Here is a 17193-nt window from a genome sequence, read left to right as displayed (position 1 = left end):
CTTTGATATGCTTTTAATGATCAGTTGGCTTTCATGGTGTTTATGCCTGAATCTTTCTCTATGGTTCTTCTGCTTTCTCTTCTCACTCTCYCCTGAGGCAGGTTTGTAGGGAAGCCTTCATTCCACCCTTCTTACAAAGAACACGCAGAATTAATGGTTCAGATTCTGAATTGCCTTCACTCCAGTTCCAGAATCAAAAATGCATCTCTGAAAATGGGGGTTGGCTTCAGTAGTGAATGTCACACCTGTATTTCCTTCTCTGGGCTCAGAAATGGGGATGAATTCCCTCTTTGAGGGAATTCTTTAACTATCAGCTGAAGGCTCTGTGCTATAAGGGTTGCTTCTCTTCCTCCTGAGTCTGACAAAGCCCAGGTTAATCTGTTGGGGTACTCATCTGTCTCATACTCTCTGGTACCCAGCCAAAAAGCAGGATAAATTAACCCTCCCTAAGCTCTCTGCTGGCACAGCCAATTGCTCCCCATTTGTGAGCAAGGTTGCCTAAGATTTAATCACGGAGTGTGCAGTCCAATTCCGGTAACAGACTTGGGTCCTTTCCTAAATGCAAATTGATCCTAAGCTGAGTGACATAGCAACCTTTTGGGTTTAACTTCGTGTAGTTGATTGGAGATACTGTGTAATTTTTGGGTGGACAAATGAATGCAATTTGGCAAGGATTGCCTATACAAATATTGAGCATTGTTGTTGCCTCTTATTTACTAATTAAGCTTGTATTTTGGTCATTAGCAGTGCTATGCAGCCACGTCTAAAAATAAATATGAAAAGAGTTTTGTTTTTCTCTACTCTTTTCCTAGTTATATTTAAAGTTTGACACTGTCTGGCACAGAACTTGTACTATGCGGTCTCTAGTGGCCTTTCAGAAAGGCTTTTCAGGCTTTGTTGACCAATTTCCTGGATAAGTCTGGCAAAATTATGGATTATATTGTCTATTAAGCTTTTTCTTGTGTAATTCAGGAATCGCATGTGGGCATAATAATGCATTCAACAAGTTGAGTACCAAATCAATGTTTATCACTCTTTACAGAAGTCTCAAGAAGTGGTAGTTTTTTGTTTTCATGCAATATAGAGGACAGTTAATAACTTGTCAAGTATACTTTGTGTTTGGTGGTGTTTTTTTTAAATCATTCTTAAATAAGTACTTAAATTCTAGAACAACAGGAAGCAGGCAGAATGATACATTTGTTGATGTAGGATGTCAGATAATTTAGTACAAATTACAGATTCTTTAAATACTTGAAAACAGTGAAGGTCAGGAAGCCTCCATTCAAGATTTTCCAGGGTATGTATAATATTTTACAGGATGTCTGTCTTTAGACTGCAAAAGAGTAATCTGTAAAAATCAACTTGTTTGTTGTTTTTCATGTTGTCTATTTATGCCCTGACAAATGAGCATCGGATGTAGTGTGGAGTCTGCAGACCAGCAGAGGGTTCAAGGTTGCAGACAGACATGATTGTATCTTGTAGCATGAGGAAATGGGACTCAGGCTGTCATTTGGAATTGGTTTGTTTTCAGTAAACAACTTGGAAGGCTTGAAACAGCACCTTGGTGGCTTCCTCAAATAATTTAATCAATGGCTTAAATGGTTTAGGAAAGGAAAGTAGTCAAAAGTATTATTTATAATTAGTTTGATTCTATCGGATGAAAGTTTCCCTCACAGTCATTATCCTGCTGATGTTCCTGGAAAGAAAGGGAGAGAGAAGGAAAATGCTGGTACAAGAAATCTGTGTGGGGTCTGCAAGCTTTTCAGTCAGTGGAAGCGGTAGCCTGCATTTTATTGTCTAAGTGTGTTAGGTGCTCTCAAGTTCAGTCTCTTCCATAAGTTTTGCAAATATAGCAATACTTCTGTCTAGCTGAGCAAAGCTGGGGCTGCATAAGGTGCATTCATACCACAGTAAACATTTCAAATTCACCTTCCATGGCCACTTAAAACATATGAACATCTGGGAGACCAGCTCCCAGAATGTAATGAAAGCATGTTTGCAGTACATATTCTGCTGTATGGCATCAGGCTTGTCTGTGGGAAATAATTGCTGAAAGTAGTCAAATTATATTGGTGCTGATTAAGATGCGCTGAGAAATGCCTTTGTGGAGTACAAACGGAAGCTTTATGTCCACTTTATGGCCACTAATGTGCAGTAAAACCAGGCTAATTTCCCTAGTGAAACTATTAAAAGTTCACAAAATGTACCATTGCTGCTTAGTAATTTGAATAAAATTTGTGTTCCATTGACTGGACATGCAGAATTTTCTGTCAACTGAAGACATTTACAAAATCAATTTTTTATAGTTGTAAAGATAATAATCAGCCAGACATACAATCTAACACTATATATCTGAACGTGAAGATTACCTCTATTATTTATACAAAAGTGTATCATTTTAGTAATCCCTAAGAGATTTTAGTAGTCCCCAGAGTTCCTACAGCTACTGCTTTCAAATACTATGAAGTACTTGCAGGTGTCCTCTTTATACATAAGCATAATTCTGATTTCCCCTTYATTTCTGTTTTTTATTACTAAAATTTTTGCTGAAGTGTGCAGTTACTATGTACTCCTGAGAACTGTGTATTGTTTTGGTATGAGGAAGTCTGTATTCAGAGGAGATTTTAAATGGAATATGCTGATACTTAATAAGTTTCATGACTTTTAAAGGTGTTAGAATTAAGATTGTCCTTCTAGAATCTTAAATCATCTTAATTCACAGCAAAATAATATCACTAAAAAGGCTGTTTCTTAACACAGCCTGATTTCAGTTGAATCTTCTCAGTAAATGCATGTTCTAAATCTTTGCAAAGCCAAGTTTGAAGTCAGTAACATCCAGAAAATATTTTAGAACTCTTACCTTTCAGAACTCAGGTTAGAGTTTTAAATGTGCAGAATGGGAAATGATCTCTTTCAATAATTTTCAATTATAGATATTTTAATCACAAAAAGGACTTTTTTAAATCACAAAAAGGACTTTTTAAAAGTGCATTCTATTTTACTGAATGATTTGCATATTTGCAAGTTTTTTTGGTATCATTTTCCTCGATAATACCTGCCAAAACATTACAGATTTTTAGAGAGTTGCTTAAGAATCTTGCATCTGATTGTTGGAAAAAAATGTCAGATGTTTAAAAAACATGTATTCCTAAATGTCTTAGGAAAGTGTTTAGTGTGGACCGAAATAGTGTAAGAAGCCCAAAAATTTTGTGGGAGTGGAACAAGGGCAGTTTTGCATAAAAGGGGAAGTTTGAGTGTTTAAATTCTTACTGAGATTTTTTCAAGCAGGCAACAGTTTCTAACTTAGTGTTCAAGTATATACTCTTCATCCATAAACACCTTGCGTTTACGAACTGAGCTTCACTCCAGCCAAGAAAATGTGCATACATCATTGAAGAAAAGAGATTTGTTAAAACACGTAATAAAAGTTACTTAAACAAAACAAAGTTTTCATTAACATAGGAATATAGAGGTGCTGCATAGTCACACTTCTTACTGGGGACATTACTGCAAAATAAGCAGTAGCTTTGTGAAGGTTATGCAGGCTGTCTTACTGATAATACAATCCATGTCCGCAGGGATACATCATACATTCCAGCATATTTCAGGGAATTTCATAAATTTCAGCATATCTCACATGTGTCAGGCATGTCTGCTTCTCAGGATGGGGCTTTTTTTGAAAGGAAATATATTTTTGGTTTTCCCTGAAAGCACATGGCTTTGTCTCTAGGTAAATTATACTGTTTTAAAAAAGCCCCAAAACGATCCCATCATCTGATTCATTACCCTAAATCTAGTGGGCCTTTTTTGAACATTCAGATCTTCCTGAAGGTATCTTTCCAATGACACATACTCTCATACTGCCCTGCCCTCTTTTAACCTCATGGCCCTAGAATGCTCTCCATGGATAAAGTATGAATGCATTTACCAGCAGTCTTGTCTTTATCTTTGGAACATGGCAGTAAGATTTTTAATTTTTTCCCCCTGCTTGGAGATACAAAGAGGTTTAGAAGTTAAGCCTGGATCAATGAAAAGAACTGAGTACTGGATACACAGAAGGCTATGCAAAAGATACACGTAACACTGAAATCATTATTAAGCGTTGCTGGGATTTGTGCTGAGAAGGGGAGATCCTTGAAAGTGGTGTTGAAAGGGACATGTAATACAGTATATTTGAAATGCAGAAATACATTCAGATACGTGTAGATAGTATTTTAGCAACCTGAAAAACAGAAGGAACCTGCACTAGTCAAGTAAAATGTAGAAAAACTTGGAACTTGGCAAGTTATAAATTTATTATATGCTTTTTGAAAATCCCTCCAGAAAATGGTACATTTTAATATAATTTATGTAATTATGTAATTTTGATTTTCTGTCATGTTATGACAGTTTTTCTTTTCTTTTTCTTTAAGGAATCCAAAACGTACTCAGTTTATTCTGTGCCGTGCTTACAGAAAATAAGGTTCTCTTTCACTCAGCAAGTTTTCAAAGGCTCAGTGATGCATGTAGGGCTCTGGAGTCTTTGATGTTTCCCCTCAAATACAGGTGAGTTAAGATTTGATTCTTTGAACTGGTTAGCTAATTTTGTAACTACTTTTGTAACTTACATTATGTTTTCCCAGAAGGCATTGTGCTACATTTGTTCAAATAAGCAAAGCTCTTCATGATCATGTATACAAGTCCTGGTCTGTAGACATCGTTAATAAAAACCTGTTTGCATCATGGCAGTGAAAACAATTAAAGGAGAAATATCCCACCTAAAAAAGTGGGGTGGAAACCCTACTCACAACCCAAAAGATTCTGTGACTCAAAGATAGCAGCTACATTAGTGTGTATCACAGTTTTAAGTCACTGACAAATGTCCACCAGAAAATGAATTTAAGTCAACCAGCTGATCCTCTCTAAACAGCCATAGGTAGATCCAGAATTTTGAAATGAAAAACTTGATGTCAATCATTTTATTTTTTTAAGGAAGAAGACATCTAATTCTGACTCACCTGTTTCAAATCATGCATGTATTTTAATAGTTTGTTTTATTTAAAATGTTTCAGAGATTCACCTCATTATAATATAGGATTAGAAGGAAAAACGGAAGTTTTGGAATATGTTTCTTAATGTTTAAATAGTCATGTAAACTTTTAGTTTACATAGAATGTAAACTTTTACTAACTATAAATTAAGTGTAGAAGTGCATTTATCAGTTCAGATCCATCAGATTGATGATACTTTGATAAACACAATGGATTTTTTAAATTGTCAAATCAGGTAAGCAATAGCTGAAATTGTGTTCTATGCATAATGTTTAGTCGTTATTTCAATATCAAAGCGAAATATTTCCTTTAAAGCTTTCTAATTAATGACATTTTGCAAAAGACTAAAGTGTAGGTGTCTGGCCAAGAACTAGCCATGTTTTTAAAATGAAGGTATTCATAACTTTAGTGTCCCGATTACTAACAGGAAGATTTTTTTTTTTAAAGGAAGAAGTTGCCCTATGTGAAAGGATAGTCAGAAGCTTTTATTATATTTTATTTATTCTTTTCACAGTTATCCCTATATTCCAATTCTTCCTGCACAGCTACTGGAGGTTCTCAGCTCACCAACACCTTTCATCATTGGTGTTCATTCTGTCTTTCGCAATGACATTCATGAGCTTGTGAGTATTTCTGCCTAGCACACTCACAGTTTTGGTGTTCAGTTGTAGAAAGTTTCTGAGTCCTTTAGAGATGTTTGTATGAATAATTCACATATGTTCAAAGTATTACTGTAGAAAGCAAGGCAAGACAATCTGGAGAAGAAAGAAGAGAAAAAGCATAATTTTTTTTGTAAATACATTGTAAAGTAAAGGAGGGAAATTGTTTGATTGTAGTGCAGGAGGGGAAGGAATTGGTCCATTTCCAGCTTTTTCATCTATTTGTCCTGAGTTTGAGCAATTAGTTTAGGATTCACTTAGTGTTCTCAGTTATTTTATTTTACCCTTTTTAAAGCATGTGCTTGGAAAAACTGAACCAGGGTTACAGTAGGTGCTTAGAAGCACGAGGTTTTATTTATGGTTTCCTTCACTGTGTTCTTTTGCAAACAGCCTGTTAGACATCTCACTCTCTGAACACATACCTGAAACACCCAGAAACAAAAGTCACTGTTGAAAGTTTGGCCTAATTTCATTTTATTTGGTTTAATTTCATTTTTCATGGCTAGATTCAGTAATAGGAAGTATTTGGAGTATTTCCTTTATAAAAAGCATTCTTTACATTAAAATTAGTACTGTTTTGTTTATTTTAACTTACATGCAGATCATGACATTTGAACTGTTATGTTTTTAAGCTATACTCTCTGTATGCATTACCAATAATGTATTTGTCCCTTACAGCTAGATGTAATCATAGCAGACCTGGATGGAGGAACAATTAAAATTCCTGAATGTATTCATCTGTCCCAGCTGCCAGAGCCACTGCTACACCAGACTCAAATGGCGCTTTCTCTGGTACGCTTTGATAAAATCCCCACTTTCCACCCTCTCATCCATGTGTGAAGAATGAAAAATCAATTTCAGCACTAAACTTTCAAGCACTCTGGAAATGAGATTTAGTAGTATGATTCATGCAGCATTCCTGTTTTTAGAAGAGTTTGTTCTTTGTAGTTCAAGTTAACATCATTAGTAATTTAAATCTAAAATGTCTTTTCACTGTTCAAGATGTAAATATTTTTCCTTTATAATGATTTTAAATAGTAGTATTTGAGCAGCATTACTATTCAGTTCTACAGCTTTTCTGTGTGTATAAATTCATTTCAACTGTATGTTGAAATTTAACAAATTAATAACCCTTTAGTCTTAAACTTTATTTGTGTGATGGCCCTGTTTCACTATTCAGGAATGATGTATTCTACATTAGGGAATTGCCAAAACAAGTACTTCAGTTTGTCTTTCTACTATCATTGTAATAAGTTAGAAATCATCTTATTTGGAGGCTTCTGAGAAAGTCTTTGTATTTTAAASATGCAAATTTTCTGCCTGTTAATCTGCTTCAGCTGCATTGACTCTAAAATCCCTAATGGTATTGATCAGCTTCATGGGCTGTAATAGGAGTTTTTGATAACCAGCTCAGATATAGAAACCTGAAGCTGAGAAGTTTATTCCACCTTTATTTCCATGCAGTCTTCACAATTTAACTTGATTTATTACTTGAGGTACTTAATATCAGTGAATACTAATTTGAGAAAGAAGAAAAAAAAGTAATGTATCTTTTTCTCAGCAAAATTAAAGGGAAAAATCTGTTTACAAAATTCTCTAGGTTTTGCATCCTGATTTGGAAACAGCAGATTATGCATTTCCTCCCCCACGAACAGCTTTATCACACTCAAAAATGCTGGTAAGATTTCTGTGTTATTTTTTGTGTCTGACTTTCTTAAGTGGAAAAGTGTTGAAATTTTAGACTAACTTTCTGTTAAAAATTTGTGTTCACTTTTTCATGTACTTTATAGTACTATTGGTGGAGCAAAGAAATGCATTTTGCCCTCTAATAGTATTCTAATGAATTAGAAGTTCTATAAAATCCAAGAGCCAGTTCAGTTTAAGGACACATATTGGGATTTGTGTAGATAGATTTGAAAATTTGAAACTCTTAAGGGGTGCAATGTATTTGTCGTACTTATTTCTTGTTTAAGATTGTGGCTTTTCATTGCTGAAGACAGGGAATGTCATACAGACTTCATCTAAACTAATGGTAGAATTCAGCTGAGATCTCGCTTTGATTAGGAAAGTTACAAATTAATAATTTTATATCAATATTAGAATGTTGTTAAATCTGAAAGAAATTACCAGGTTTTCAAATAATCCAAAAATTCGGGGTACAATTGTCCCTGTTAAAATCCTAGAGAGGGGCAAAAAATGAGTATATCTCTCAGTAAAGTGAGCCATACAAAATTTAAATTAAAAAGAGAACAACATTGACCATGTTCCAGTGAAGAATAAACAGAAATCTAGTAAAATAGATGTATATTCCAATAATATATTCCAGCTTTATATAATCTTGTATGTACGTTTACTTTTTAAAAGTTACATGCTGTAACTTATTTAGGTTCCATTTACTTGTTAGTTACCTGATCAGCTGTTTACCTGATAGTAAATATACTATTTTTTGCTGTGTGTGACATTTAAAATTGGAGTTAATAACATAAAACAATTTCTGGGACCTCAGGTTTTTGACATGGCTGCAGGTTGAGTAGATACCTGAGTTGAGATAAAATAACAGGGAGGCACAGGATTTAATGTCAGTCTTTACTGGCATCTGGGCCAGGTGGAGGTGTCACTGTCCCAAGCCTACCCCAGCTGTTCACATAAATTCCATTAATCTGGTAATGTGTATGTAAGCACTCTGTTACTCAAATGAAATAAACCAGCCCTTTAAAGACCTACTATTTTAAACTTTTTTAAGTAAATCTGTCTTATTTTGGTGGTAGCGACTTGGCAAGTGAAAACATGACTTGGAAGAGTGCCAAACAAGTAGCTGGGCAAACTTGGAGCAGTCTGCTCTTCTGGCAGAGCTGCAGCTGGTGGCTCCAGTGGGATGATCCAACCCTGGATTCTCCAGCAGCAGCAGTGCCACCTTAGCTTCTTGTGGTTCCCTGCTGCCCCTGCTCACTCTGAACACACTGCTTGTGTAGTGCTGCAAAATCACACTTATTTTAGGGAATAAATYCAGGCTAAAATAGCCTCTCTCCTATATTTTGCATCAGTTTTCACTCCTGACTCATGGCAACTGGTTTGTGTGGTTCACCACGTGACCGCCCCCCCGCCCCACCCCCATTTACCCTGGCATTGCCCAAAGCCTGTGGTGCAGGCATGGGAAAGATCAGCAGGAATGAAAGGTGTCTGTATACAGAATCTGTCATGGCCATCTGAGGACAGAGCAGGGGAGCTTGGTGGTCTTTAAGGTTCCTTTCCAGCCCTAACCATTCTATGAGACAACCTCATACCTGTACAAGTATCTCTGCTACACTGATGAATTTGTAGGCATTTCTCATATAGCTCTCTACCAAGCGTGGAGAAATTTAGGATATGAAGATGTTTTGACAGCATATTCAATTACTGCTTGCAGGACAAAGAAGTGAGAGCAATCTTCCTTAGGCTGTTTGCACAGCTTTTCCAAGGATACCGGTCATGTCTTCAGCTGATCAGAATTCACGCTGAGCCAGTCATTCACTTCCACAAGGTAAAGGAGAAGCAGTTATATATATTTATAGTATTCCTTTCTGCCATGTTATTCCCACAAGCCTGCCTTTTGAGCAAGTGGTAGAGTTTAAAAACATACATAAAATTACCCACATGTGGTAAGCATATCGTTTTGACATGGTTATTAGTGGGACCAATTGCAGGGATAGTAATGAAATATACATCAAAGTTAACGTTTACGTTTAATACAAATTTGAGGAATTGCTGTGGAATTTTGAAAGCCTCTGTAAGTAATAAGAAAACATTGCTTGAAGGTACTAAATTTTCTCTTTTATTACCTGTGAGATTTAAAAAAGTGTGTATTGAATTTCCAGTATTTAAGTATAAAAATCTACTATGTGTAGTAAAAATTTTAATTAGAAAGTACCACTTACTAGTATAAGCTGATAAGCTGGTGAAAATATTTGACTAGCACATAATTGCTTGTAATTTTGATGCTGATAAACAAATGCTTTTTTTCGGTCTTTGCTGCAGGCAGCCTTCTTGGGCCAGCGAGGCTTGATTGAGAATGACTTTCTAACCAAAGTCCTCAATGGAATGGCATTTGCTGGCTTTGTGTCAGAGAGGGGTCCCCCCTTCAGAACCTGTGATCTTTTTGATGAGGTGAAAACTGTTTCTGTATTCTCAACTAAGTTGCCATGTACCTGTGATATTTCGGCATGTGACAAACGACTAACTATCCTCACTGTTCATTATATCAAGTTTATACTAACTTTTTAATTCTCATTTTCTACTAAGCAGATATTTCTTCTGTACTTTACTTCCATGATATTGTGCCTTTGCTCATATGTATGAAGTTAAGTAGTTGTATAAACCTTGGTAATGCTGTTCCTATTGTCAGGTCTGTAACTTCATCATGCATCACATGTGCTAGTACAGAATTATTTGAGTAATTTAATTATATTCTATGAATAAAATTAACAATCTCATAGAGACATATTACATTACGTACATATCCAGCAATATAAACAGACAAAAAGATCATAGTTTTTACTGTGTTAGCTTTGAGTTGAATGTAAAGCAAAAATAGAGTTTAGTATTAATTCATTCTGTGTAGTAGTAGTAGTGGTACCTATGAGAAATACAGATTGTGATATAGAAATGTAAAAGGAATGTTTTAGGTATACTGGACTTTCTGTTTTAAGCAGGACTAATAAGTCTAGTAACGGAAGCTCCATATGAAAGTGAAAAATATCTAATGTTCCAGACCATTGTGACACTACACATTTTTCAGTGTTCAGATTTCTTTCATTGGTTTTGACTTAAGTTTAGCCTAAGTAGGAAATAATTTCTTTTAGTTGATTATCGACATTTTTATTCTTTCTCCTTTTAATAAAAGTTGGTGGCCTTTGAAGTTGAAAGAATTAAAGCTGAAGAGGGCAATCCACCAAAAATTATAAAGCATGTTAGAGAACTTGCAGAACAGCTCTTCAAAAATGTAAGTTGACTATATCTGCTACATCTGTAGAGTTGAGATGGTAACATTGAAAATTCCTATTTCTCAGATTGGTCCAGTATCCAGAAAATGGAAATGACTGCCTGGGGTAATTATCATCTACATTATGGCAAAAAACTCTGGAAATTTAAAGATCACTAATTTTGTACATACAGAAGAAATTTAGTATAATAGTATTGATTTGTTAATGCTAATATTGATTTCTATATAGCTACAACTACTTATCTCTCTGTTTTTAGTGTGTATTCATGTAAGGTCTATAAACTGGTATTTTCTCTGCTGCAACCTGTCCCTGCCAAATGCATTTCTCTTCTTGCCTCTCAACAGCTTACCATATGAAAACCATACATCCAATTTGGCATAATCTGTGCTTTCAGCAGATCTTTTCTGCTTCCTGACCCAGTCCCCCGGGTTTGTGTGCTCAGCAAGCACTATTTCATTTTTTACAGCCTGTTTCTTGTACTCTTTAGGTTTCCTACAACACCATTTCCAGTTTAATTTTTGCCTTCATATCATGTTTATTTTGCATAGCACTTTTATAAAATCTTTTACCATTCATTTAGCTTGTTCTAGGGTGGGTATTTTTGTTTATGCGGTTTAGATTTTCTATTTGTTTTGGGGTTTGTGGGCTTTTTAGGCACAGGCTGATCTCCCTCCCCCTCACACTTGCTGTTGTTATTCAGTCTCCACAGAGCATTATCTATTGCACCATCAGTTGTCATCTTTGTCACCCTTTCTTTTCTGTGTCCCACTTCCTCAAAACTGTGGTTTACAACTACAACACTGCAGAAAAACCCACAAGAACTACCAAATGCTGCTATGCTGTGGGGTGGTTTTTTTTTTTTTCAATTCTTTGTGTCTTTTCTAATGATGAGCTTTATTTATACCATTGTGATTGACCTGCTACTTCACTACCACTAAGTCTGACTTCACATGAGTGCAGCTGGTATTCACTTAAGTCAATGATTTTGTGTATTGAAAAGTCAGATTTCTAGTAGCTGTTCATTCACCTATCTTTGACTAAATATAGGTGATGAGTATCACTGCCTCAGGTTGTGCCAGAGCTGGCCTGATTTTAAAGTGACTGCATGATATATTTTGACATCTTGTTTCACAGTTTCAATAGTCATCCTATTGTAGCTGTGACAGTTTAGATATAAGGGAGAGACAATAGATATAAGGGAGAGACAAGGTCTGTTAGGGAGAGAAAATGTTTGCATTATTCTTGCTGGTACTAGAAGAAAATGCAAGGCCTTTAATTTGCCTAACAGCATGATGCATCTAACATGACATTTTTGATGTCTGAGATTGAAGTAAATTTTCCTGTGTATTTCCTCTGAATCTCTCCTATCACTGAAATGGATTGTGGAATAGTTTTTCTCCTTTTGTGGTGTTTTCTGCCCTCTGTCTTCTGTTACCCCTTCTATTCCCTTTTTCTGCTTTGCTTCCCCTGGCAGCTGCTGCTCTCATACCCCTCAATTTTTGGCTTGTTTCACTAAATTTTCCTTTGCAGAGAATACATGTGGCTAAGTAGCTGCTCTGTTTGGACTGCTATTTCTCAAGTTGATGTGCTTGATCTCCATGTTGCCATTTGCTCCTGTAAATAAAAGTATTAAGCTCCTATTTACAAGTTTTCTTCCAAACTTGTTGTGCATTTATAAAAGAAACCTCATTGATGGATAGCACTCTCTGGCAGTGGTATGTAGCCAGTAATAAGCAACAGCATAGAGTCAAATTGGACAGCAGTAAATTTAGATGGTAACCATGATGTCAATGAATGAAGAGGTAAAAATACCCCAGTTTTTTTATTACTGCACTCCTGAAGATATGAGATGTGATCCTGTGCATGGTGGCAGATACTCTTCGACCCACTCTCTGAGGGAGAGATTGATTGCCACACTATTAAGTCCTTAATATTCATTAAGCTGCATAAAATCAACCCAAGTTAAGCACTGATTTTCTTTTGCTCTTGTTTTAAGTTTTGCTTGTTGACAAAAATAATTTTGTAAAAAGCCTTTAACGAATTTGGAAGTATTGTAGGTCAAGGGTGATATGAATGTGAAACATTTTATTAGTCATCTGCACTAGGTATTTGACTTCTTTTGTGTTCGGGAGATTCTCCAAACAGCACTAAAATTAGCTGAGACAGGTGGTGACACTGTGATTCATTTTGTGAGTGACCTTTTGCTTTTGACCTGCAGGAGAATCCCAATCCCCACATAGCATTCCAGAAAGTGCCGCGGCCTACGGAGGGCTCCCACTTGCGGGTTCACATCCTGCCTTTCCCCCGGATCAATGAGGGCCGGGTGCAGGAGCTCCTCCAGGAAGGCCTGGCGAGGAGTCAGGGTGCTCCCCCTGCCACCCGGGGGGACAAGAAGTGTGTGGTTCCAGCGGGTCCCCCTGTGGGTATGTTCATTTTTTCCCTGCCTTACGTGGATTCTCATGACTGTAATTTTATGTTAATTTTATGTTAATTTTTAATGATTGTAGGAAACCATGGTGGATAGACTTCAGTGTTTGGTTTGCAATTTTAAAAGCCCTTTTTAATCTGCCTTTACTAACAAGTCAAAGATCCAAAGAGTGAGTGGCATAACTGCTAACAACAAAAAAGGATTTGGGCTGAATTAGATTTTGAGTTGAACAATTAAACTAGATATTGTCTACTGACCTAGGTGTGTTGAGTGTCACCATAGGTCATTTGTAGGACTGGCTGAACCAAGCTTTGAACCATTTGAGCTTCTCTTTTGATACCAGTGGGAGATGTAAATTACTGCAAAAAGACAAAGGGCAAAGATGGCATCTGTCTCAAAACAAATACACCTGTATTTAAACATAAAGAACAGATGGGGACATTGTAGGCCTGTAATTTTCATTTTAATGCCAAAAAGTTCTGTTAGTCATAATCATACTCATCAATGTGAATGATGGCATAAACCAGTGTGATTTGTAAACTTGCACATGAAGCTGGCAGAGCTTGCAAAACTTTCAAAGGATGGGATCAGAATTCAAATCAGTCTTTAAAAATCAGAGATCCAACCACAAGTCTCTCTGTTGAATTTTGTTCCACTTGACCATTTTTCTTCAAATAAGGTATTGCACTTGCATAGGCATGATGGGCTGACTAGGCAGCAGTTCTCCAGAAATTAATTCGGGAACTTTGATGACCTTAGGGCAAACATGACCCAATTATATCACGCTACTGCAAAAAAAGACAAACATCTTAGTTGGATGTGTAAACAGGAGTGCAGTCAGTGAACCCCATGAAGAAATCTGTTCTTTGTGCTCAGTGAGACCTCAGCTGGAGTATTTGTATCAATTTTTGGACTCTGGGAGACTGTCTCCATTTTTGGTTCTGTTGGAGGGAGTCCATATGAGGAAAGATGGGGAGTTGTTTAGACTGAAAAATAGGAGACTGAGGGAATGTGTAATAGCAGTCTTCAATTATACAAGAGACAGTAAGAAAAGGACGGGGAATAATCTGTAATGATAAGAAATAATGGGTTTAATTGCAGCATGGAACTAGAGTACGTTATTTGTCAGCAAGACGTGGTAAAATGAGGATTGTGAGGCAGTTGAATGGATTTCTTGTGAAGCCACGGAGTCTCTGTTATCACAGAACTTTGGGAACATATTAGACAAACATGAGAAATAACATAAATAGAGTTGATCCTGTTTGGGGACAGCAGGGTGAAATAGATGGCCTCTTGAGGCCCTGCCCAGGCCTGTTTCTCTTTAGGTTTATGTGAGAAGAGAATGAACTCTCTTCACCTGCCTTTGCTGTTGACTATATCATTCAATTTGTTACTTATAGAAAATTTAAAGAATATGTGGTTGTGTTCTCTTGCTTTCTCTAAAAGGCTAGTTGCAAGAAAAGGTTTTTTTTTTAATAAGTTAATTTTTGTGTCAAAGGAGGGGGGTTTGTTGTTATTTTTCTAAGGAATGGCTTTCACAGTTACACTCCCTGCTGTACTGTGTCTCAGAATCCTTGGACATTAGTAGCTCATTATTATCTACCAGAAAGGCATATTTTGCATTTAGATACTTTGTATTTGATGCTGTAGAGAAAAAGAGAATGTTAGTTCTTGCATTCTGAATTTTCTTGAAAAATCAGAGCAAAATAGTGAATTAAGAAAATAAGATCTCAGCAATTTGGAATCTAGATAAGAGAACCGGTTTGTCAGGTTTTATTCCATGTTGCAGAATTCTTGTCATGGTGATCTAAAAATAGTTATCTACTTCTACAAAATATGCAAGGCTACATAGCTCACTGCAGAACTCACACACACATTTATTATTAATTTGTGTTTATTTATGTATGTCTTTAGTAGAGGTTGTAATCTCTTTGTGCCTGTGTGAGACAAACAGAACAAGTAGTTAAGGGAATCAACTGCTCCAGTTAAAATTCAAAGCCCTCTTCCTCCTAGATGTAATGGGAAAACCAAAGATTTAGGATCTTGTGTTCCCATCTGCCTAGTAAGGGTATCTGCTTAACAGAATAAAAGGGAGGGCACATTAATTATTTTTAATGAGATTTGTGGTATCCTTTGTGGTTCCTGCAGAAGACATTTCACGGATGTATATTCTTCTTTTTCTTTGTTAGTTTCCATAATGGAAAAAGGAAGCACAGTTTTCAACAGTGCTCAAAGGCTGGAAGTTGTTAGAAACTGCATCTCATTCATTTTTGAAAATAAATTTTTGGAGACTGAAAAGGTAATAAAATCAAATCTTATTTCTCCCAAATAACCCTCTTTTCTGTTAAGGAGCAAATGGGGAATGGCCAAATCACAAAGTATATTTTGAAGTCTTGTTTCAAATGCTAAGGATTATTTTTATCATTTATATGAATGAAGTAAGSAATAAAAATAATCATCTAAATGCAATTGTGTCTAATATGGGGCTAATGGATTTGAAAACCTATTTGTAATACTAGGTGGGTGAGTTGAAAACCCTGTTCGTAAAATTTATTGGTTATAAGTAGTATTGTCCATGTTTTTTTTTAAAGGGATGGGTGTAAATTGGTTAAGAAGTATTAATTAGAAGAAATGCAAATAAAAGGCATATGGATGTGCTTCAGTGTTTAACAACCAATGCTCTTTGCAAATTTTCAGTACCGTAAATATTTGGCATGTCTGCTCACTGAAATGTGCTATTGAGTTGACACCCTTGACATTCTTCTTTTTAATAAGAAGTTCCCAGGTTTTATAGATTCTGTCCATAGATTGGGTTTTTTGGCCCTCTGCATGGTAAATTTGTCCTTAACCAATAGAATGCCTTTTCTGTTACCTTCAGTCTAAAGCTGATAAACACTGTTGCAGCATTTGCTGCATCTTCAAAACTTAGATATTAATATTCTGTTGGCCCTGCTTTATCCCTGGCAGGATAAACTGCATGACAGTCTAGTGGCCTTGTTGTTATGAGAGCTATTCCACTTCTAAACCCATTTGTCCTTCATTGCTTATCAAAAAACATGCTGGTCGGCCTTGATAGGCAAATTTCAGTCCTGGCCTGGCTGTACAGAATAGGGCACTTGCTTTCATGCACAATAATCCATTTCTGATTTCACATCCATTCAATGCCTGTCCATATTAAAGCATTTCTATTTACCAATGTATGTCAGAAATGCTGTTTAATACGTTTAGAAAAACAAAGGAAAAATTTAGTACTTGGTAACTCAAGCTAAATCAACCATTGTGTGAAAATTTGATGCTCAAACTAATGGGTAATTTCTAAAGTTTTTCTTTACTGTCATTTGCAGTTTCTTAATAAAAAATTAATGCTACTATGAGTAGTGCCGTTTAATTTCATTTCCATAAAGTCAGATGTTCTTCTCTGCAGACCCTGCCTGCAGCTCTGAGAGCCCTGAAAGGCAAGGCAGCTCGGCACTGCCTGACTCAGGAGCTGGGCCAGCACGTTAAAGAGAACCGAGCAATCCTGGACCATCAGCAGTTTGACTACATTGTACGAATGATGAACTGTGCTCTGCAGGTACTGTATGGCAAGGCTTTAGCCTTGGTTGTCTTTCTCTCGTTATTAGGGTAAGCAAAATTGCTTACAGGGTTGTGGAGATGCAAAACAATGAAATTACTGGACCACGACGTGCAGTGATGTAGCAGATGCTGCTTGATGGTGAATTTAAGCTATTTTGTTATTGAAAGGATAAAGGACAAAACACTCAAATCTGTGCAGAGCTGCGTGATATAACAAAGAAAACTGTTCCCGTTATTAGTAATTTAGATACAATTTAGCTTTGGTAAGTATTGAAATGGTTTAACTTAATGGCTTGAAGTGCTTTTATTTAATGAGTGGGTTTTGGCTTTTTTACGTAATTTTCAACCCAGAGCTCCTAAAATGTGTATCACCCCCCGCTCAGTTAAAAAACCCTAAGTTTGTCTTCTTTGTCATCCCATAGTTAAAGAAGAAAGCATACCTTCTGCTTCTTTTGCTCATGGTGCCAGTTTTGCTTGTCACAGTAACGTTTGTCAGAGCCTCACTGCAAGTGTTTGCAGTT

At 36.3% G+C, this 17193-nt stretch overlaps 1 protein-coding gene across 9 annotated transcripts in view; it reads left to right on the top strand.

The window, feature by feature from the left end:
• The window catches only part of SBF2 (SET binding factor 2), a 226965-nt gene that overhangs the window by 124516 nt on the left and 85256 nt on the right, over positions 1 to 17193 (top strand). For 8 of the 9 annotated variants that reach the window (XM_057369734.1, XM_057369731.1, XM_057369739.1 and 5 more), the window contains exons 7-16: positions 4413 to 4545; positions 5545 to 5653; positions 6368 to 6481; positions 7290 to 7367; positions 9096 to 9209; positions 9704 to 9832; positions 10569 to 10667; positions 12887 to 13091; positions 15286 to 15395; positions 16521 to 16670. In XM_057369734.1, the coding sequence (XP_057225717.1) occupies positions 4413 to 4545; positions 5545 to 5653; positions 6368 to 6481; positions 7290 to 7367; positions 9096 to 9209; positions 9704 to 9832; positions 10569 to 10667; positions 12887 to 13091; positions 15286 to 15395; positions 16521 to 16670 (1241 nt within the window). The remainder of the gene's footprint in view (positions 1 to 4412; positions 4546 to 5544; positions 5654 to 6367; positions 6482 to 7289; positions 7368 to 9095; positions 9210 to 9703; positions 9833 to 10568; positions 10668 to 12886; positions 13092 to 15285; positions 15396 to 16520; positions 16671 to 17193) is intronic. The other variant, XM_057369737.1, reaches the window with a different exon arrangement.

The sequence above is a fragment of the Malurus melanocephalus genome, unplaced genomic scaffold (genome assembly GCF_030028575.1).
Source record: "Malurus melanocephalus ecotype Western Australia unplaced genomic scaffold, MMel_1.1 scaffold_114, whole genome shotgun sequence".
In the NCBI taxonomy this organism is placed as follows: domain Eukaryota; kingdom Metazoa; phylum Chordata; class Aves; order Passeriformes; family Maluridae; genus Malurus; species Malurus melanocephalus.
Note: the sequence above shows the minus strand (reverse complement) of the source record. Positions and strands in the feature narration are given on the sequence as shown.